We start from the raw sequence: 17,660 nt of genomic DNA, 5'->3' as shown, positions 1-17,660 counted from the left end.
TGTGTGTGTGTGTGTGTGTGTGCGCTCCCTCTGTTGGCCGCTGCCTGATGCCTGCCCTCTCTCTCTCTGTGTCTATACAGGGCGTATCAGGGTATCCCGGCCCTTCTGGACCACCGGGGCCAGTCGGCGATCCAGGCGCCAGGGTGAGTGCGACTGGTTTGATGCTCCGCTAACGTGCCGCATGGAGCACAGCGATTAATCCGTGGGATTGCGTCCAAAACTCCCAAGGCAATTAAACTGATTGCGAGTTCCAGCCTGTTCTCATTTGGAGCGAGGGTTTAAATAAACACAACTTTGTGGGGGGGGGGGTAAAACTGCCAGAATCCTAGAGCAGCCCAGAGATTGCAGTTGAAATCTCGAGCCCTTCAGACAACTGGATACCATTATTTGATATTTTATTCCCCATCTTCTTCTTGGAGGGGAATAGATTGGATTGGGTGGGGGGGGGGGGGGGGGGGGGGGGGGGGGGGGTGGGTGAGGCAAGGATGGGTTTAGGTTAGGGGCAGTGGGAGGGTCAAGGGTCAAGAGTGTTTTATTGTTGCACGTCCCAGATAGAACAATGATATTCTTACTTGCAGCAGCACAACGGAATAAGTCAACATTGTACACTGTAAACAATATGATAAACAGAGAGAGGGAAAACAGAGAGAGGGTGGGTGAATAGAGAGCGGGGAGAGGTGGGGTAAGAAGTGGAAGAGAGCTTGCGATTTGTGGAGAAGACGGCCCCGGTGCAGGAACAGGCTCTTGTTGGCCCACCGCGACCCGATGCCATCTCCTCTCCCCGCACCTGGTCCATATCCCCCAACATTCTCCATTTCCATGGGCCTATCCAAACACCACTATCATATCTGCCTCCACCACCACCCCTGGCAGTAGGTTCCAGGCGCCCACCACCCTCTGTGTAAACAACACCCCACTATAATGCATGCCCCCCTCCCCCCCCACCCACACACACTTTACAGCGATGCCCTCTAGTCTTTGACGTCTCCACCCTGGGGATAAAGGAAGGAGAAGGAATAGATGGAGGAGATATGGGGGGGGGGGCGGAGTGGGCTGACCATCTGATACAGCTTCTAATGCTCAGTCTCGTCTCTTCCCTGCGTTGAGACTCCGGGCAGTCCTGGGATGGAGCATAGTGTAGGAGGGCGTGAATTGGCACCAGGTGGCCGGAGATGTGTCCAGTGCCGTTCGTTCACTGCCCCTTTGTAGATGCTCAGAGGGCAGGAGATTCCCTCTGCCTCCCTCCTGCTCCCATTTATTCCCATCTCGAGTCCACCTCAGCCTGGGCTGCCCCACCTCTCCTGCTCCAGAGCCCTGGCCCTTAATCCTCTAAACCCCTGCTCTTCCTGGGGAGAGGGTTCGTTGTCTCCCTCGGACAGCCGGATTCCAGAACAGTGTCCCGCCACATCACGCAAGGCAGGGAGGGGGGGTGTCTCATCACTTTTGGGCGGAGGATACAAAGTGGCCACAACCTCCCTAATACTAGTGCCCCCTCATCCGCTCGAAACCCGCCGCTACCCCGACACACGAGAGATCAGCTCTCTGCGACAGACATATTTTCCGGGACCTCAAAATAAAGTAACGCAGGGCAATAAAGAGTTTGCTAACTTCTAGCCTGAGTTGTGACCCAGGGCAGTGCCATTGTGTTCCTGCAGTAGCTTCAGTCATTCACAGTCCCGCACCGCCACCTCCTGGACACCGCCTGTCACAGCAGGCAGCATCCACTGTGTGGGCTAAACCCTCTCAGATACTCCCCACCCCACCAGTCCTTAACCCCACCCCCTATCCTCCAGAGACCCTGCTTTCCCCCCTCCAGGCCCTTCTGCCCATCAGATCCCTCCTCACCCCCCTCACACCAGTTCTACCCCCTTCCCCCACCACCCTGGACCTTCACCCGACAGACTGTTCCTGCCGACCCACAGACCACCACACTTTACTCCCCCCCCCCCCCCCCCCCCCCCCCCCCTCCAAGAACCTTCTCCTACAGACCCTTCCTTCCACCCCCAGACCCTCGAACCCACTGGACCCCCGACCTTCCCCACCCACCCAACCAGACCACACCCACTCCCCCAGACCTTATCTCCCCCCGCCCTCCACCCTCCCCACCCCTTCTCCTCAAACCTAAAACCTCTCTTCCCGAGACCCTCTCTTGCCCCGTATCCTCACCCTCAGTCTGAGCCCCCCCCACCTCACTTTTTTCCCCTCAATCCCTCTTATTGTAACTCCTCACCCTCCCTTGTCGGCTGGTGCAGTGGCCATCCCGACCTTGGGTATTGTCTGTGTGGAGTTTGCACGTTCCCCTCGTGACCGCGTGGGTTTCCTCTGGGTGCTCCGGTTTCCTCCCACATCCCAGAGATGCGCGGGTTTGTAGGTTAATCGGCCCGCTGTAAAATTTGTCTCTAGTGTGTAGGGTGTGTGTAAGGAAAATGGGATAGCACAGAACAAGTGTGAAGGGGTCGGCGTGGACTCAGTGGGCCGAAGGGCCTGTGTCCCTGCTGGATCTTCCCATCAATCAATTGTCCCTTCTTCCTCCCGACTTCGCCAATCCCCAATTAAACCCTCCGCCTCTTACGCAGCTCTCCACTCCACCGCGCTGATGCCCGCTTGACCCCCTCACCCTGACCCCCCTCACCCTGACCCCCCTCACCCTGACCCACCTCACCCCTCGAACCCTGAACCCCCTCACCCTTGAACCCCCTCACCATTGAACCCCTCACCCTGACCCCCCTCAACCCCCTCACCCTTGAACCCCCTCACCCTTGAACCCTTGAACCCCCTCACCCTTGAACCCCCTCACCCTGAACCCCTCACCCTCGAACCCCCTCACCCTTACCCCCCACCATCTTGAACCCCCCCTCACCCTGACCCTGACCCCCCCTCACCCTGACCCCTCACCCTGACCCCCCACCCTCACCCTTGAACCCCCTCACCCTCACCCTGAACCCCCTCACCCTCGAACCCCCTCACCCTTGAACCCTCACCCTGACCCCCCCTCACCATCCCCTGACCCTGACCCCCCCCCCTCACCCTCGAACCCCCCCCTGACCCCCCCCTCACCCTGACCCCCCTCACACCCCCTCACCCTGACCCCCCTCACCCTGAACCCCCCTCACCCTCGAACCCCCTCACCCTGAACCCCCTCACCCTGGACCCCCTCACCCTGAACCCCCCTCACCCCCCCCTCTGGACCCCCTCACCCTGACCCCCCTCACTGTCTGGACCCCCTCACCCCCAGTCCCCTCCACCGCGGTGAGATCCAGCGCTGGTGACCTCTGGTCTCCCAGCCACAGTGCAGCCGCTCCCATTCTAATCTCTGTTCCCCACTGCCAGGGCCTGCTGGGTCGGTCGGGACTTCCAGGAGCCGATGGGCTACCGGGACCACCAGGGACCATGCTGATGCTGCCGGTGAGTACAAGCCGCTGGGTTTACGCTCGCTCCCCGCAACCTCCTGCTCTGGGCGGTCGGTGTGTAAGGACATTGGCCACCCGGCCTCACCTGGCCACTGGTCCCGGTGTCCCTGCAGGGTTACCGCTGGGCACTGGGGACCCTGCCGGGTGAAGCTGCCTCGTCCCATCAAACACGCCCAGCAGGGGGGGCCGCTCGTAACTCCGCACCGTGGTCTGATCAGGGCAGCTCGGACATCGACATTACATGGACGCACAAATACACAGGGACAGTTCCTTCCCAGCTCCTAACAGGCAACTGAACCATCTTCTCAACAACTAGAGAGTGGTCCTGTCCTTCCATCTACAGCGTTGGAGACTATCTTTAATCGGACTTTACTGGCCTATATCTTGCACTAAACGTTATTCCCTTTATCCAGTATCTGTACACTGTGGACAGCTCGATTGTAATCATGTATCGTCTTTCCGCTGACTGGATAGCACGCAGCGAAAGCGGTCACCACCTTGTGGAAGATGTATCGTAGTCCACCGTACGTGACACTGGAGGAGCTCGTGTTGTATCGAGCGGCAGAGCTCCTCGTTCACCGTCCCGGCTCATGCGGTGTGGTGCCAGCGCTGAGCACGGGTGGAGACGGCTCGCCGGACATCCCGCTCAATAGACAATAGACAATAGGTGCAGGAGTAGGCCATTCGGCTCTTCGAGCCAGCACTGCCATTCAATGTGATCATGGCTGATCATCCCCAATCAGTACCCCGTTCCTGCCTTCTCCCCTGACTCCACTATTTTTAAGAGCCCTATCTAGCTCTCTCTTGAAAGCATCCAGAGAACCGGCCTCCACTGCCCTCTGAGGCAGAGAATTCCACAGACTCACTACTCTCTGTGAGAAAAAGTGTTTCCTCGCCTCCGTTCTAAATGGCTTACTCCTTATTCTTAAACTGTGTGGCCCCTGGTTCTGGACTCCCCCAACATCGGGAACATGTTTCCTGCCTCTAGCGTGTCCAAGCCCTTAACAATCTTATATGTTTCAATGAGATAACCTCTCATCCTTCTAAACTCCAGAGTGTACAAGCCCATTCTGCTCCATTCTCTCAGCATACGACAGTCCCGCCATCCCAGGAATTAACCTTGTAAACCTACGCTGCTCTCCACTCAATAGCAAGAATGTCCTTCCTCAAATTAGGGGACCAAAACTGCACACAATACTCCAGGTGTGGTCTCACTAGGGCTCTGTACAACTGTAGAAGGACCTATATTTGATTCCTCTTGTTATATCCCCACCGCCGCTGATCCCCGCGCACTCACACTCAGCTCTTTTTGTTTTCCCGCCTCAGTTTCGGTTCACCGGAGGCGGCGGCGCTGGAGAGAAGGGACCCATGGTGTCGGCGCAAGAAGCTCAAGCGCAGGCGATACTGCAGCAAGCACGGGTAAGATCCCAGCGCAGGAGCACGGGCTCCGAGACGCAGTCACGTCAAGAGTCTTTTATTGTCATGTGGCCCAGATAGAATGTTGACATGGAATGCTGGAGAAACTCAGCGGGTGAGGCAGCATCTATGGAGGGAAGGAATTGGTGACGTTTCGAGTCGAGACCCTTTGGGTCTCGACTCGAAACGTCGCCAATTCCTTCTCTCCATAGATGCTTCTTCTTCTAGATGATCCTTTCTTCTCCCCTTCGGGTCTCGACTCGAAACGTCACCAATTCATCCTCTCCATAGATGCTGCCTCACCCGCTGAGTTTCTCCAGTATTTTGTGTCCACCTTCGATTTTACCAGCATCTGCAGTTCTTTCTTAAATAGAACAATGACATTCTTCCTTGCAGCAGTACAACAGAATATGTGGACACAGTGCACTGTGTACAATATAATCAACGAGAGAGAGAGAAAGTTCAGTGTGTGTACATAGATACACACATTTTCACACACACACACACACACATATATATATATACACACACACACTCATATATATACAAACACACAAACAAATATATACACACAAACACACAAACATAAACATAAAAACATACACACAAACAAACAAACAAAAACACACACACACACACACAAACACAAACACACACACACACACACACACACACACACACACACACAACACACACACACACACACACAACACACACAAAAAAACACACACACACACACACCACAAAACACACCCACATTTTCACACACACACACACACATACACACACACACACACACACACACACACACACACACACACACACACACACACACACACACACACACACACACACACACACACACACACACACACACACACACACACACACACACACACACACACACACACACACACACACACACACACACACACACACACACACACACACACAAAACACACACCACACACACACACACACACACACACACACACACACACACACACACACACACACACACACACACACAAACACACACACACACACACATACACACACACACACACACACACACACACACACACACACACACACACACACACACACACACACAAACACACACACACACACACACACACACACACACACACACACACACACACACACACAAACACACACACACACACACACACACACACACACACACACACACACACACACACACACACACAAACACACAAACACACACACACACACACACCACACACACACACACACACACACACACACACACACACACACACACACACACACACACACGCATACACACACACACACACACACACACACACACACACACACACACACAAACACACACACACACAAACACAAACACACAAACACAAACACACACACACACACACAACACACACACACACACACAAACATACAACCACCACTTGCCCTGAGCATCTCTGTTGTAGGGGAAAGTGAGGGCTAACAACTAGTAGACGGGGATGTGGATTGTGCTAATGTGTTGAGAGGGAACCGCAGACAAAGTCTAAACGTAGGGACATGGAATACTGCAGGGCCGACATCCAAGTTTCAGGAACGTCATTCATGATGTTATAGCAGAAAAATGGATCTTCTGTCAACCAAGTTAGACTTGTGGATAATCATTCTATTCTCTTTGTGAGTCTATCTGTGACCTCCATTCTGTAATCAAGACTGCTGATCAACTTTCTGTGTCATCTTGTCATGGGAGAATATAAACACTGCAACAAAGTCGAGCCCAGGAGCTCAGCTTTGGCCGATCTCCCGGCACGCACCAGTTTTAATAAATCGCCCGTTACTTCGAACACCAACATCACCTTTAAGCGTTGCCCCCTCTCGGCTTCCAGCGATGCCCTCTGGTCTTTGGCATTTCCACCCTGGGGGGGGGGGAAGGTTGTGAGTGTCTACCCTATCTACACCTCTCATAATCTGTATGTTGGGTGTTCGTCATCAGCCTGGGAAACGAGAGCTCTCTTGCTCTGTCCACTCTCACAGCCGGCCGCGTCTGATTTGACGTGTGGTTTTGTGTTTGCTGACCTGGATGTTTTCTCTTTGTTTTGCAGCTGGCGTTACGAGGGCCATCGGGGCCAATGGGTTTGACGGGCCGGCCTGGTCCCATAGTGAGTATGGGCCCTGGGGAGGCAGCGCGGTGACTGGCTGCTGGTACAGGGGGGAACTGGCTCTCCCTGCCCATAGTACCTCTGTCCCTGCATCAGTGGGCCGGCTGGTGGGTCAACGCAGCCCGGATCAACCGGCTACAGGCAGCCGGATCATCCGGGATTCCATTTGGAGAGACCTGGACAGAACTGGATTACACTGAGGATGGGGAGGGGGAGGGAATGGAAGGGGTGAGGGGGGGTGGGGGGGGGAGTGACTTAGGGTGGTCAAAACACTTGTAGGATTGAGGCTGTGAACTGGAATTATGTAGATAATGTGTGTGTGTGTTTGTGTGCACTGGGACAGTGTGGAGAGTTGTGTGTATGTGCTGGGACTACATAGAATATAGAATAGAGAGAATAGTTTCTTTATTGTCATTGTAACATGAACCATGTGCAACAAAATTAAAAAATGTCAGCCAGTCAGTGCACCATTCAAACATTTCTAAAAGCTAACGATACATACAAGATAAAATATTTTAAAAAAAGGTAAACAATTAAAATAAATATCATGAAAATAGATCCACGCATAAACACCCAACCCTCCATCCTTCTGTCGATTTCACAGTGTACCACAGTCCCTTAGTATGTCTCGCCCCTGCGTTCCTTGGCGGCTACATTTAGTGCTTTTATAGCAGTGGGGTAAAAACTGTTTTTAAGTCTGTTCGTCCTTGTCCTTGTAGATCTGTACCGTCTGCCTGACGGCAACAGTTCAAACAGGGAGTGTCCGGGGTGGGAAATGTCCTTTATGATACTCTGGGATTTTTTGGTGCAGCGGGAACTGTGTAAGTCCTCCAAGGTAAGGAGAGGGCAACCGACAATCCTCTGGGCGTTGTCAATGGCCCTCTGGAGCGCTTTCCTCTGAGCCACTGTGCAGCTGGTGTACCACACGCATACACAGTATGTTAGTATGCTCTCAATGGAGCACTGATAAAAGGACAGCAGCAGTCTCTGAGTGATGTTATTCTTCCTGAGCACCCTCAGGAAGTGCAGTCTCTGCTGGACCTTTTTCAGCAGCGCAGAGGTGTTCACGCTCCACGTCAGGTCCCCCTCAATATGGATTCCCAGGAAGCGGAAATCCGCCACCCTCTCCACACAGTCCCCTCTGATAATCAATGGTACCATGTCCGTTTTATTCTTCCTGAAGTCTATTATTACTTCCTTTGTCTTTAAGGTGTTGAGGAGCAGGTTATTTTCTCCACACCACACTGTCAGCTGCTCCACCTCATCCCGGTAGGCGTACTCGTCCCCCCCGGAGATGAGTCCCACCACCGTAGTGTCATCCGCAAATTTGACAATGGTGTTGCTGTGGTGGGCGGGGGTGCAGTCATGTGTGTAGATGGTGTAGAGCAGGGGGCTCAGTACGCATGTGTGTGTGTACTGGGACTGTGTAGAGGGTGGTTGTGTGTGTGTGTGTGTACTGGGTGTGTGTGGATGGGTGCGAGCTATGTGGCCACTCCAAGGTTTGTGTCGGGAGGGGCAGCGTGCATGTGTCGGAGGGTCTCGACTATTCTGGAACCTAATTTGTGACTGACCCACTTTCCTTCCTCAGGGACCACCAGGCTACATGGGAATAAAGGGCGAAATGGGAGACCTGGGTCCTCAGGTGAGTGAAGGGACGGCACGGTGGCGCTGCGGTAGAGTTGCTGCCTCACAGCGGCACAGACCTGGGTTCAATCCTGACCATGGGTGCTGTCTGTACAGAGTTTGTACGTTCTCCCTGTGAATTGTAAATTATGTAGGATAGTGTCAGCGTGCGGGGGATCGCTGGTCGGCGAGGATTCTGTGGGCCGAAGGGCCTGTTTCTGCGCTGTGTCTCTAAACTAAACTAAACTCCAAAGACGTGCCATCTTCGTTTGGAGGTTAATTGGCTTCTGTAAATTGTCCCCAGTCTGCAGGATACAACTAGTGTACAGGTGATCGTTGGTCAGCGCCGACACGATGGGCCAAAGGGCCTGTTTCCACACTGTATCTCTAAACTAAACTAAATTGAAGCCACAAATAGTCTTAACTATTGATTCAAGTCCGGGAGTGTGGAGATACCTGGCTTGGTGCTGGAGCTCTGGGCAGGAATCCTCAGCAAAGCAAGCTGGCAACCAGACAAAGTGAACTCCTATCCACTGAGTTTCTCCATCCAGTTACCTGACATAAAGCAGCACAGCTGCTCAACACCAGCTACACCCTCCCCCTCCTCCCCTCACCCCCTCTGCTCATTCCTCCCCCCCACACCCCCCCTCACTGAATCACAAACTCCTCTCCAAGGCAGTTCTGCGAGGGAGTTCTGGTAGTATTGAGGGAGGGCCACAGAGGGGCAGTACTGAGGGGGACCACAGAGGGGCGGTACTGAGGGGTTGCCACAGAGGGGCAGTACTGAGACAGTGCCACAGAGGGGCAGTACTGAGGCCACAGAGGGGCAGTACTGAGGGGGGCCACAGAGGGGCAGTACTGAGGCAGCCACAGAGGGGCAGTACTGAGACAGTGCCACAGAGGGGCAGTACTGAGGGGGGCCACAGAGGGGCAGTACTGAGCGAGTGGCCACACTGTTGGAAAAGCCAATGTGTTGTGGGGACCCTCAGTCACTCCCTCATCTACGTTCCCCGTGGGCATAAAGAATCACAATACCATCCAGTCGATGAGCTGGGAGCTCTCCATCTTGTGCCAGCATCCCTGAAGCTCAGTTCAGTTTTGTTTATTGTCACGTTCACCGTGGTACAATCAGTTAATGGTTAATAAATCAGCAGGTTTGTAGGCTAATTGGCTTGGAATAAATGTAAAATGGGCCCTAGTGTGTGTCGGGTAGTGTCAGTGTGTGGGGATCGCTAGTCGGTGTGGACTCGGTGGGCAGAAGGGCCTCTTTCCGCGCTGTATTTCTAAACTAAACTAAACTAAAGAAGGGTTTCGGCCCGAAACGTTGCCCATTTCCTTCGCTCCATAGATGCTGCCTCACCCGCTGAGTTTCTCCAGCATTTTTGTCTACCTTCGATTTTCCAGCATCTGCAGTTCTTTCTTAAACACAATAGTCTATTAGTGTTCAGAGATTTGTTTCAGTTGAGTTTAATAGCCTGATGGCTGTGGGGAAGTAGCTATTTCTGAACCTGGACGTTGCAGTCTTCAGGCTCCTGTACCTTCTAGCTGAAGTCTAAGTCAGGAAGAGCCTTAACTATTGATTCAAGTAGCGATCAAGGCCAGGAGTGCGCAGATACCTCGCTTAGTGCTCTGTTTCCGCGCTGTGTCTCTAAACTAAACTAAACTAAAGGCAGGCGCGGTGGGGGGGAGAGAGCTTTGCTCGCCATCTTTGAAGGGCTCTACTAACCTGCGGTCTTCTCTCCAACACAGGGTCCACGAGGTTCCCAGGGTCCACCCGGGCCCATGGGCAAGTCGGGCCGCAGGGTGAGTCTGTCCTCAGCTGTGGGGGGGGGGGGGGGGGTGGGAGCTTCCTCAGTGTCAAGGCTCTGGAAAGGGTGGGGGTCCCACCATAGACATGCTGGGGCAGGGAGAGGTGGGGAGGGCTCGTGGACAGACAGTTTCGGGGGCAGTGGAGTGGGGGGGGGGAAGATGTTCACAAGAGCAGATTGAGGTTTAGATTTGTTACTGCTTGTGGTATTATGCAATAATAGTGTAAGGCGGAGTTGCCTGGGCTTGCACACGAGGCTGTTGCTGTTGCTGCTATTGTACAGATTAAAGATATACTCTGTTTACGTCGTGGTACGAGCCTTATTACAAGCATAACTCGACACTGCTAAGATAGATGCAATAGATAGTTTATGATTGTCACTTGTACAGAGGTAGTGCCACAGAGGGGCAGTACTGAGGTAGGGCACAGAGGGGCAGTACTGAGTTGCAAGCAACCCCGGCAGATCAGATAAAACTCTACACAAATACAATCAAGGCAACTCCAGTGCAATGAGCAGGGGGGAGTGAAGGGAACACTAAGTGCAGAGTATAGATTTCAGCGAAGTTCAGTTCAGTTCTAGTTTATTGTCACGTGTACCGAGGTACAGTGAAAAGCTTTTGTTGCATGCTAACCAGTCAGCGGAAAGACAACACATGATTACAATCGAGCCATTTACAGTGTATAGATACATGATAAGGGAATAACGTTTAGTGCAAGGTAAAGCCAGCAAAGTCCGATCAAGGATAGTCCGAGGGTCATCATGGAGGTAGATAGTAGTTCAGGACCGCTCTCTGGTTGTGGTGGGATGGTTCAGTTGCCTGATTACAGCTGGGAAGAAACTGTCCCTGAATCTGGAGGTGAGCGTTTTCACACTTCTGTACCTCTTGCCTGAAGGAAGAGGGGAGAAGAGGGAGTGGCCAGGGAGCGACTGGTCCTTGATTATGCTGCTGGCATAATAGACTTCAGCATTGTAGCATATCAGTTCCAAATCAGAGACAAAGACCAATGTCCTCAATGGGATAGAGGTGAATGGAACAGTATCCAGGCTGGTGAAGTGTGTTTGGGATACTGAGGGAGTCATGCCGCCCGTCTGCCTCCAAGGTTCTGGATCATCGTGTGTGGAATGGGAACGGATTCAGCCAGCGCTCCTGACTGGCAGAATGTCCTGTAGCTTGTAGCCTCGTCAGGATGGCTGCCTCAGGAAGGGGGGGGGGACCTGAAGCTTGGGGGGGCATCGGACACGACGTTGGGAAGGTTCTGCGTGACTGACTGTGGCTTTGTTTCAGGGTCGGCCGGGATCTGATGGAGCCAGAGGAATTCCTGGACCGTCTGGGCGAAAGGTAACCGGAGAGTGTCGTGGTCTGCGTGTGCTGACGTGTGGTGTTAGTGCCCAGTGGCAGGGACTGAGCCCCACATTGCCCCGAGCCATACAGCCCGGCCCATCGCATCCACACTGACCAAATGCCACATCTTGGCATTCATGGCCACAGTTGGCTGTAGAGGCCAAGCCATTGCGTATTTTTAAAGCGGAAATTGACAGATTCTTCATTAGTTTGGGTCTCAAGGGTTATGGGGAGAAGGCAGGGGAATGGGGTTAGGAGGGACAGATAGATCAGCCGTGATTGAATGGCGGAGTGGGCTGAATGGCCTAACTCTGCTCCTGTAATTTATGAACATGAATAAGAGTCTGAGCAGGCTGTAAAACAAGCTAGTGATTCCCACTTACCAGCTACCAGATGGGCAGAATAGACTTGATGGGCCGAATGGCCCAATTCTGCCCCTATGATCATGCATGTGTCTAAGCTCATTGACCAGCAATTGGCCGATGTCCCTCTACACCTTTCCGACCCATGTGCCTGGCCAAATGCCTTATAGATGCTGTTATAGTCCCTGTGTCAACTACCTCCTCCGGCAGCTCGTTCCATACACCCACCACCCTCTGTGTGGAAGAAGTTTCCCACTGGATGTACTTGTCTATGAAACTGAAACTTGTTGTTGGTTCACAGGGAGACCGTGGCTTCGATGGGCTTCCTGGACTGCCGGGAGAGAAGGGGAACCGAGTGAGTATTGTTCATGGTTGGTGCGGAGTTGGGGGGGGGGGGGGGTGAGGGTAGGGCTGCGGGGGAAGGGGGATAAAAGCCAGCTGGCACCTGTAACCTCGATGTGTCCGGAGTGGGTGTGTGTGTCTGCTGGGACAACAACACTCTGTCTCTACCCACGCTGCTGTATTTAGTTTTAGTTTAGAGACACACACAGAGCGGAAACAGGCCCTTCGGCCCACCGGCTCCGCGCCGACCAGCGATCCCCGCACACTCACGCTGTCCGACACACACTGGGGACAATTTACCATCTTTACCGAAGGCAATTGACCTGCAAACCTGCACGTCTTTGGAGCGTGGGAGGAAACCAGAGCACCCGGAGGAAACCCACGCTGTCACGGGGAACGAGTACAAACCCCGTGCAACGGAACCCGCAGTCAGGATCGAACCCGGGTCACTGGCGCCGTGAGGCAGCAACTCTACCGCTGCACCACCGTGCCGCCCTGATTCCATCCCTGATAGCTTCTTCCCTGTTGGGCCCCCGGTTTAGTCAGCTCACCGGCTGAGCCCATCTTGTGAAACCCTCTGCGATCGCGTGTGCATCAGCCACGTCCTGCGGTCAACACACCTGTGCTCCAGAGGCTCCATGTCTGATCCGATTTCCGTCAAACTCCGACTGAACACAGATTGTTCCGACCGCACGCTTTGCCTCGGGGCTGAAACCTTTCTCATCGTTGACATGTTGGTGCTAATCCTCCCTGAATCGCCCCCTCCCCCTCCGGAACCCTGCATCCTCTCTCCAAGCCTCCACCCATCACCCCAGTCATAGTTTTCATGAAGAGGTTTCATCACCATTTCTTGGATACATCAACCAATTAACTCCCGAAATCTAACAGGTACAATTCTGGTTTGAGTTTAGTTTAGAGATACAGCGCGGAAACATCCCTTCTGCCCACCCGAGTCCGCCCCCACCAGCGATCCCCGCATATTAACATTACCCTCCACACAACTTTCACATTTTATACCGAAGCCAATTAACCTACAAACCTGCGCGTCTTTGGAGTGTGGGAGAAAACCGTAGATCGCGGAGAAAACCCACGCAGGTCACGGGGAGAACGTACAAACTCTGTACAGACAGCACTCCCGTAGTTGGGATCGAACCTGGGTCTCTGGCGTTGTAAGCGTTGTAATGCAGCAACTCTACCGCTGCACCATCGTGCCGCCCCTGGTATATTTGCTTTACAGTCCCTCCACAATCTGGGTAGTGTTTCCTGGGCCCAAAACTGGGGTACATATCAATAGTTCTAGTTGGCCCCTTTCACCACACACAGGTAATGCAGCTCAGTGTAGATGAAATGTACTCATTCCATTATTCCTCTTATTTACCGTGATCCAGATATTTTAATGATTTATGTGGAACATTCTTTTTAGTTTAGATTTTTAGACTTTAGAGATACAGCGGAGAAACAGGCCCTTCGGCCCGCCGAGTCTGTGCTGGCCAGCGATCCCCGCACACTAGCACGATCCAACACACACTAGGGACAATTTACAACAATTTACAACCACAAACCTGGAGTGTGGGAGGAAACCAGAGCACCCGGAGAAAACCCACGCGGTCACAAGGGGACCGTACAAACTCCGTACAGACAAGCACCTGTAGTCGGGATCGAACCCGGGTCTCAGACGCTATAAGGCTGCAACTCTACCCCTGCTGTAGTTGTGTTTGGAGATACAGCATGGAAACAGGCACTTCTGCCACCGAGTCCAAGCCGACCATCGATCACCCGTTCACACTAGGTCCAGTTATCCCACTTTCCCATCCCCTCCCTACACAATAGGGGCAATTTACAGGGGGCAATTAACCTACAAACTCTCAGGTCTTTGGGATGATTTTTATCCGGCTCCTCCCCCCATTCAAGGGTAGTGAGGGGAGCAGAGAGGATCATTGGCGTCTCCCTACCCTCAGTACAAGAACTGTTCCAGAGCCGCTGTCTGAAAAAAGCTCAGAGAATTGCTAAGGACAAACTGCACCCCCTCCACATACACCTGGATCTCCTGCCATCAGGCAAGAGATATCGAAGCATCAAAGCCCGGACTACAAGACTGCTAAACAGCTTCCTGCCACAGGCTGTGAGGCTGCTAAACAGTCACTGTGTACTGACAGTCACCTGATTCTGCGGCTGGCACGGACACTTTAATAACTGGCACTGGCCACTCAAATCAGCTGCCCCGGACATTTTTATGATTGGTTTTACTGTATTTTAACGTTGTGTTTTATCTGCTTTTAACAATTTATTTATACTGTTCCATCAGGGACTGGATTGTTTTTAGTGTTATTATGTGTGAAACGTTTTAAGTTTCATGTGCGATGCTCCGATATTCCCTGGGAAACGTCTTTTCATTTTGCACTGTACAGCTGTTGCCTGCAAGATGACAATAAAGGTTGATTGATTGATTGATTCAAGAGAGAGTTAGATAGAGCTCTGAGGGCTAACGGAATCAAGAGATATGGGGAGAAAGCAGGAACGGGGTACTGATTTTGAATGATCAGCCATGATCATATTGAATGGCGGTGCTGGCTGGCAGGGCCGAATGGCCTCCTCCTGCACCTACTTTCTATGTTTCTCCCCCTCGCCCCAGCCGAGTGGCGCCCCACCCCTCCCGAATAATTGCCCCCCACCCCCAACACAACCCCACCTCGCTGTCTGACTGACAATTGTTTCCGGAGTTTTATATCCGCAAAAAAAAATCGACAAAATTAAACAATTTCCGTGTGGTTTCTGCGAATCTTCCCTCAAGGCTACACACATTCTTTCTGCTTTAATTACACTTTTACTGTGAAACCTCAGAGTGGCAACTCGAATCGAGAGGTGGGAACATTCACAGGCAATAGCACCATCTGGTGGGGTCCCCCCAGTAGTGCGAGACTTGTATTCATGGGTCTCAGAAGCAGCAATTAGTCATTTGTTATAACGCAGTGAAATACTTTCTTTGCAGGCAGTTGAGTAAAGTATTGCCGTTCCTTAGCACAATCCCTGATAGTACAAAGAGCATTGAAATCGTCCACTGAGACAGTAGGTGTTAGTTTAGTTTATTGTCACGTGTACCGAGGTACAGTGAAAAGCCTTTGTTGCATCAGCGGAGAGGTCTGTACATGATTACAATCGAGCCATCCACAGTGCACAGATACACGATGAAGGGAATAATGTTTAGTGCAAGATAAAGTCCAATAAAGTCAGATTAAATTAAGTCCGAGTGTCTCCAATGATGTAGATGGTAGCTCAGGACCGCTCTCTAACTATTAATAGAATGATTCAGTCACCTAGTTTTGATGCCATTTTTTTAGTCCAGTCCAGTCCAGTCCACACACATGGTCTTCTGCAGCGGCACCCGATCCTTGCTAGAGTAGGAAATAAAGAAAATGTGAGCAATATAAAGACTTGTTGTGACACATACATTAATCAAAGAGATAGGTCTCACTATGAGAGAACTATTAAAGATGCCAAGATATTTAGACAGGGCACTCTCACATCTAGAGCAGCTAACAACACATTCCAGCCATTCAGGTCAAGTACAGTATAAAAGAGGAACATGAGTCGGTTACTCGTCCTCTCAAACCTGGCCCGTCGTTTAGTAAGTGTAGCAAGGAATTGCAGATGCTGGTTTAACCGAAGAGATGCACAAAGTGCTGGAGTAATTCAGCGGGATAGGCAGCATCTTTGGAGAGAAGGAATGGGTAACGTTTCAGGTCAAGACCGTTCTTCAGACTGAATTACTGAGTTTTTATTCCAGCATTTTGCGTCTATCTTCTGTAATTTAAAATGATCTATGCTGGTCTCAACGACTTTTGGTTTAGTTTAGAGATACAGCGCAGAAACAGGACATTCAGGCTACCCTGTCCGTGCCCGACCAGCGATCCCCGCACACTAGCACTACTCGACACACACTAGGGACTGTTTACAATCTTTGCCGAAGCCAATTAACCTGCAAACTTGCGTGTCTTTGGAGTTATGGGAGGAAACCGGAACGCCCGCAGAAACCCACGCAGGTCACGGGGAGAACTTGCTAACTCTGTACAGTCATCACCCGGAGTCAGGATCGAACCCGGGTCTCTGGGGCTGTAAGGCACAACTCTACCACTGCGCCACCCTGTGCCAGTACCTCGGTCTTTCAGTATCTCGTGATGCAGCCTCCACCACCTACTAGGACGGGGAATTCCAGCGATTCTAGGAGACTCTGAGAGAAGGAATTTCTATGCACCTCAGTTTCCAATGGCCGGCCCGTAATTTTGACACTACCTTCCCTTGTTTGAGACTCTTTCAGCGGGAAAATTGAAATGAGAGGCCAGGATTGAAGTGTGGAGCTCTTGGATGAGGATTAAGCTGGAGGAATTATTCATCAGATGGAGTGGACGCTGGAAAACGGAATTATGAGAGGTTTAAAACCTAGACACACGAGGCTGCAGATACTGCGATCTTGAGCAAAAACACAGAGTGCAGGGGGAACTCAGGGGGCCAGGCAGCATCAGCGGGGGAGTGATCAGGCTACATTTCAGGTCTGGCGACGCACGTCCAATTCCCGCCACAGACGCTGCCGGACCTGCCAAGTTCCTCCAGCACTTTGTGTTTTAGTTTAAGAGCGAGTCTGACTGCTTTTCACTGACTGCTTCCCACATGAGTGAAGGCTTTTCACTGTACCTCGGCACACGTGACAGTGAACTAAACTAAATTACACTAAACTGGCCGGACCAGGAGCCAGTGGAAGAATCCCAGGGATATTGCATAGAGAAGTACAGCACAGGAACAGGCCATTCGGCCCACAATGTCTGTGCTGACCTTGATGCCAAGAGAAACTAATCTCTGCCTGTGCATGGTCCACCCCCCTTCAGTCCCTGCATATCCATGTGGCTGTCTAAACTCCACTTAAACGCCCCTGTTGTACTGCCTCCACCACCCCCAGCAGCACGTTCCAGGCACCCGACTGCCTCTGTGTAAAGAACAAGTCCTCCTTTAAACTTTAGAGCTAAGTGAAATGTAAGGTGTGAAAAGGAACTGCAGATCCTGGTTTATACTGAAGGTGCTGGAGTAACTCAGCGGGTCAGGCAGCATCTCTGGAGAAAAAGGGTGGGTGACGTTTTGGGTCGGAAGCTGTGAGGTGTGAAAAATGTAACCTGCCTCGTGACAGGATGGTC

The 17,660-nt window shown here is 52.2% G+C and overlaps 1 protein-coding gene across 2 annotated transcripts in view; it reads left to right on the top strand.

Moving 5' to 3' along the window:
• col5a1 (procollagen, type V, alpha 1) overlaps positions 1–17,660 on the top strand; it is a 210,694-nt gene that overhangs the window by 108,253 nt on the left and 84,781 nt on the right. For both annotated transcript variants that reach the window (XM_055660305.1, XM_055660304.1), the window contains exons 11-18: positions 81–143; positions 3,331–3,405; positions 4,737–4,829; positions 6,944–7,000; positions 8,589–8,642; positions 10,373–10,426; positions 11,717–11,770; positions 12,437–12,490. In XM_055660305.1, the coding sequence (XP_055516280.1) occupies positions 81–143; positions 3,331–3,405; positions 4,737–4,829; positions 6,944–7,000; positions 8,589–8,642; positions 10,373–10,426; positions 11,717–11,770; positions 12,437–12,490 (504 nt within the window). The remainder of the gene's footprint in view (positions 1–80; positions 144–3,330; positions 3,406–4,736; positions 4,830–6,943; positions 7,001–8,588; positions 8,643–10,372; positions 10,427–11,716; positions 11,771–12,436; positions 12,491–17,660) is intronic.

This window comes from Leucoraja erinacea, chromosome 31 (genome assembly GCF_028641065.1).
Source record: "Leucoraja erinacea ecotype New England chromosome 31, Leri_hhj_1, whole genome shotgun sequence".
Lineage (NCBI taxonomy): Eukaryota > Metazoa > Chordata > Chondrichthyes > Rajiformes > Rajidae > Leucoraja > Leucoraja erinaceus.
This window is presented reverse-complemented; position numbering and strand designations above follow the sequence as displayed.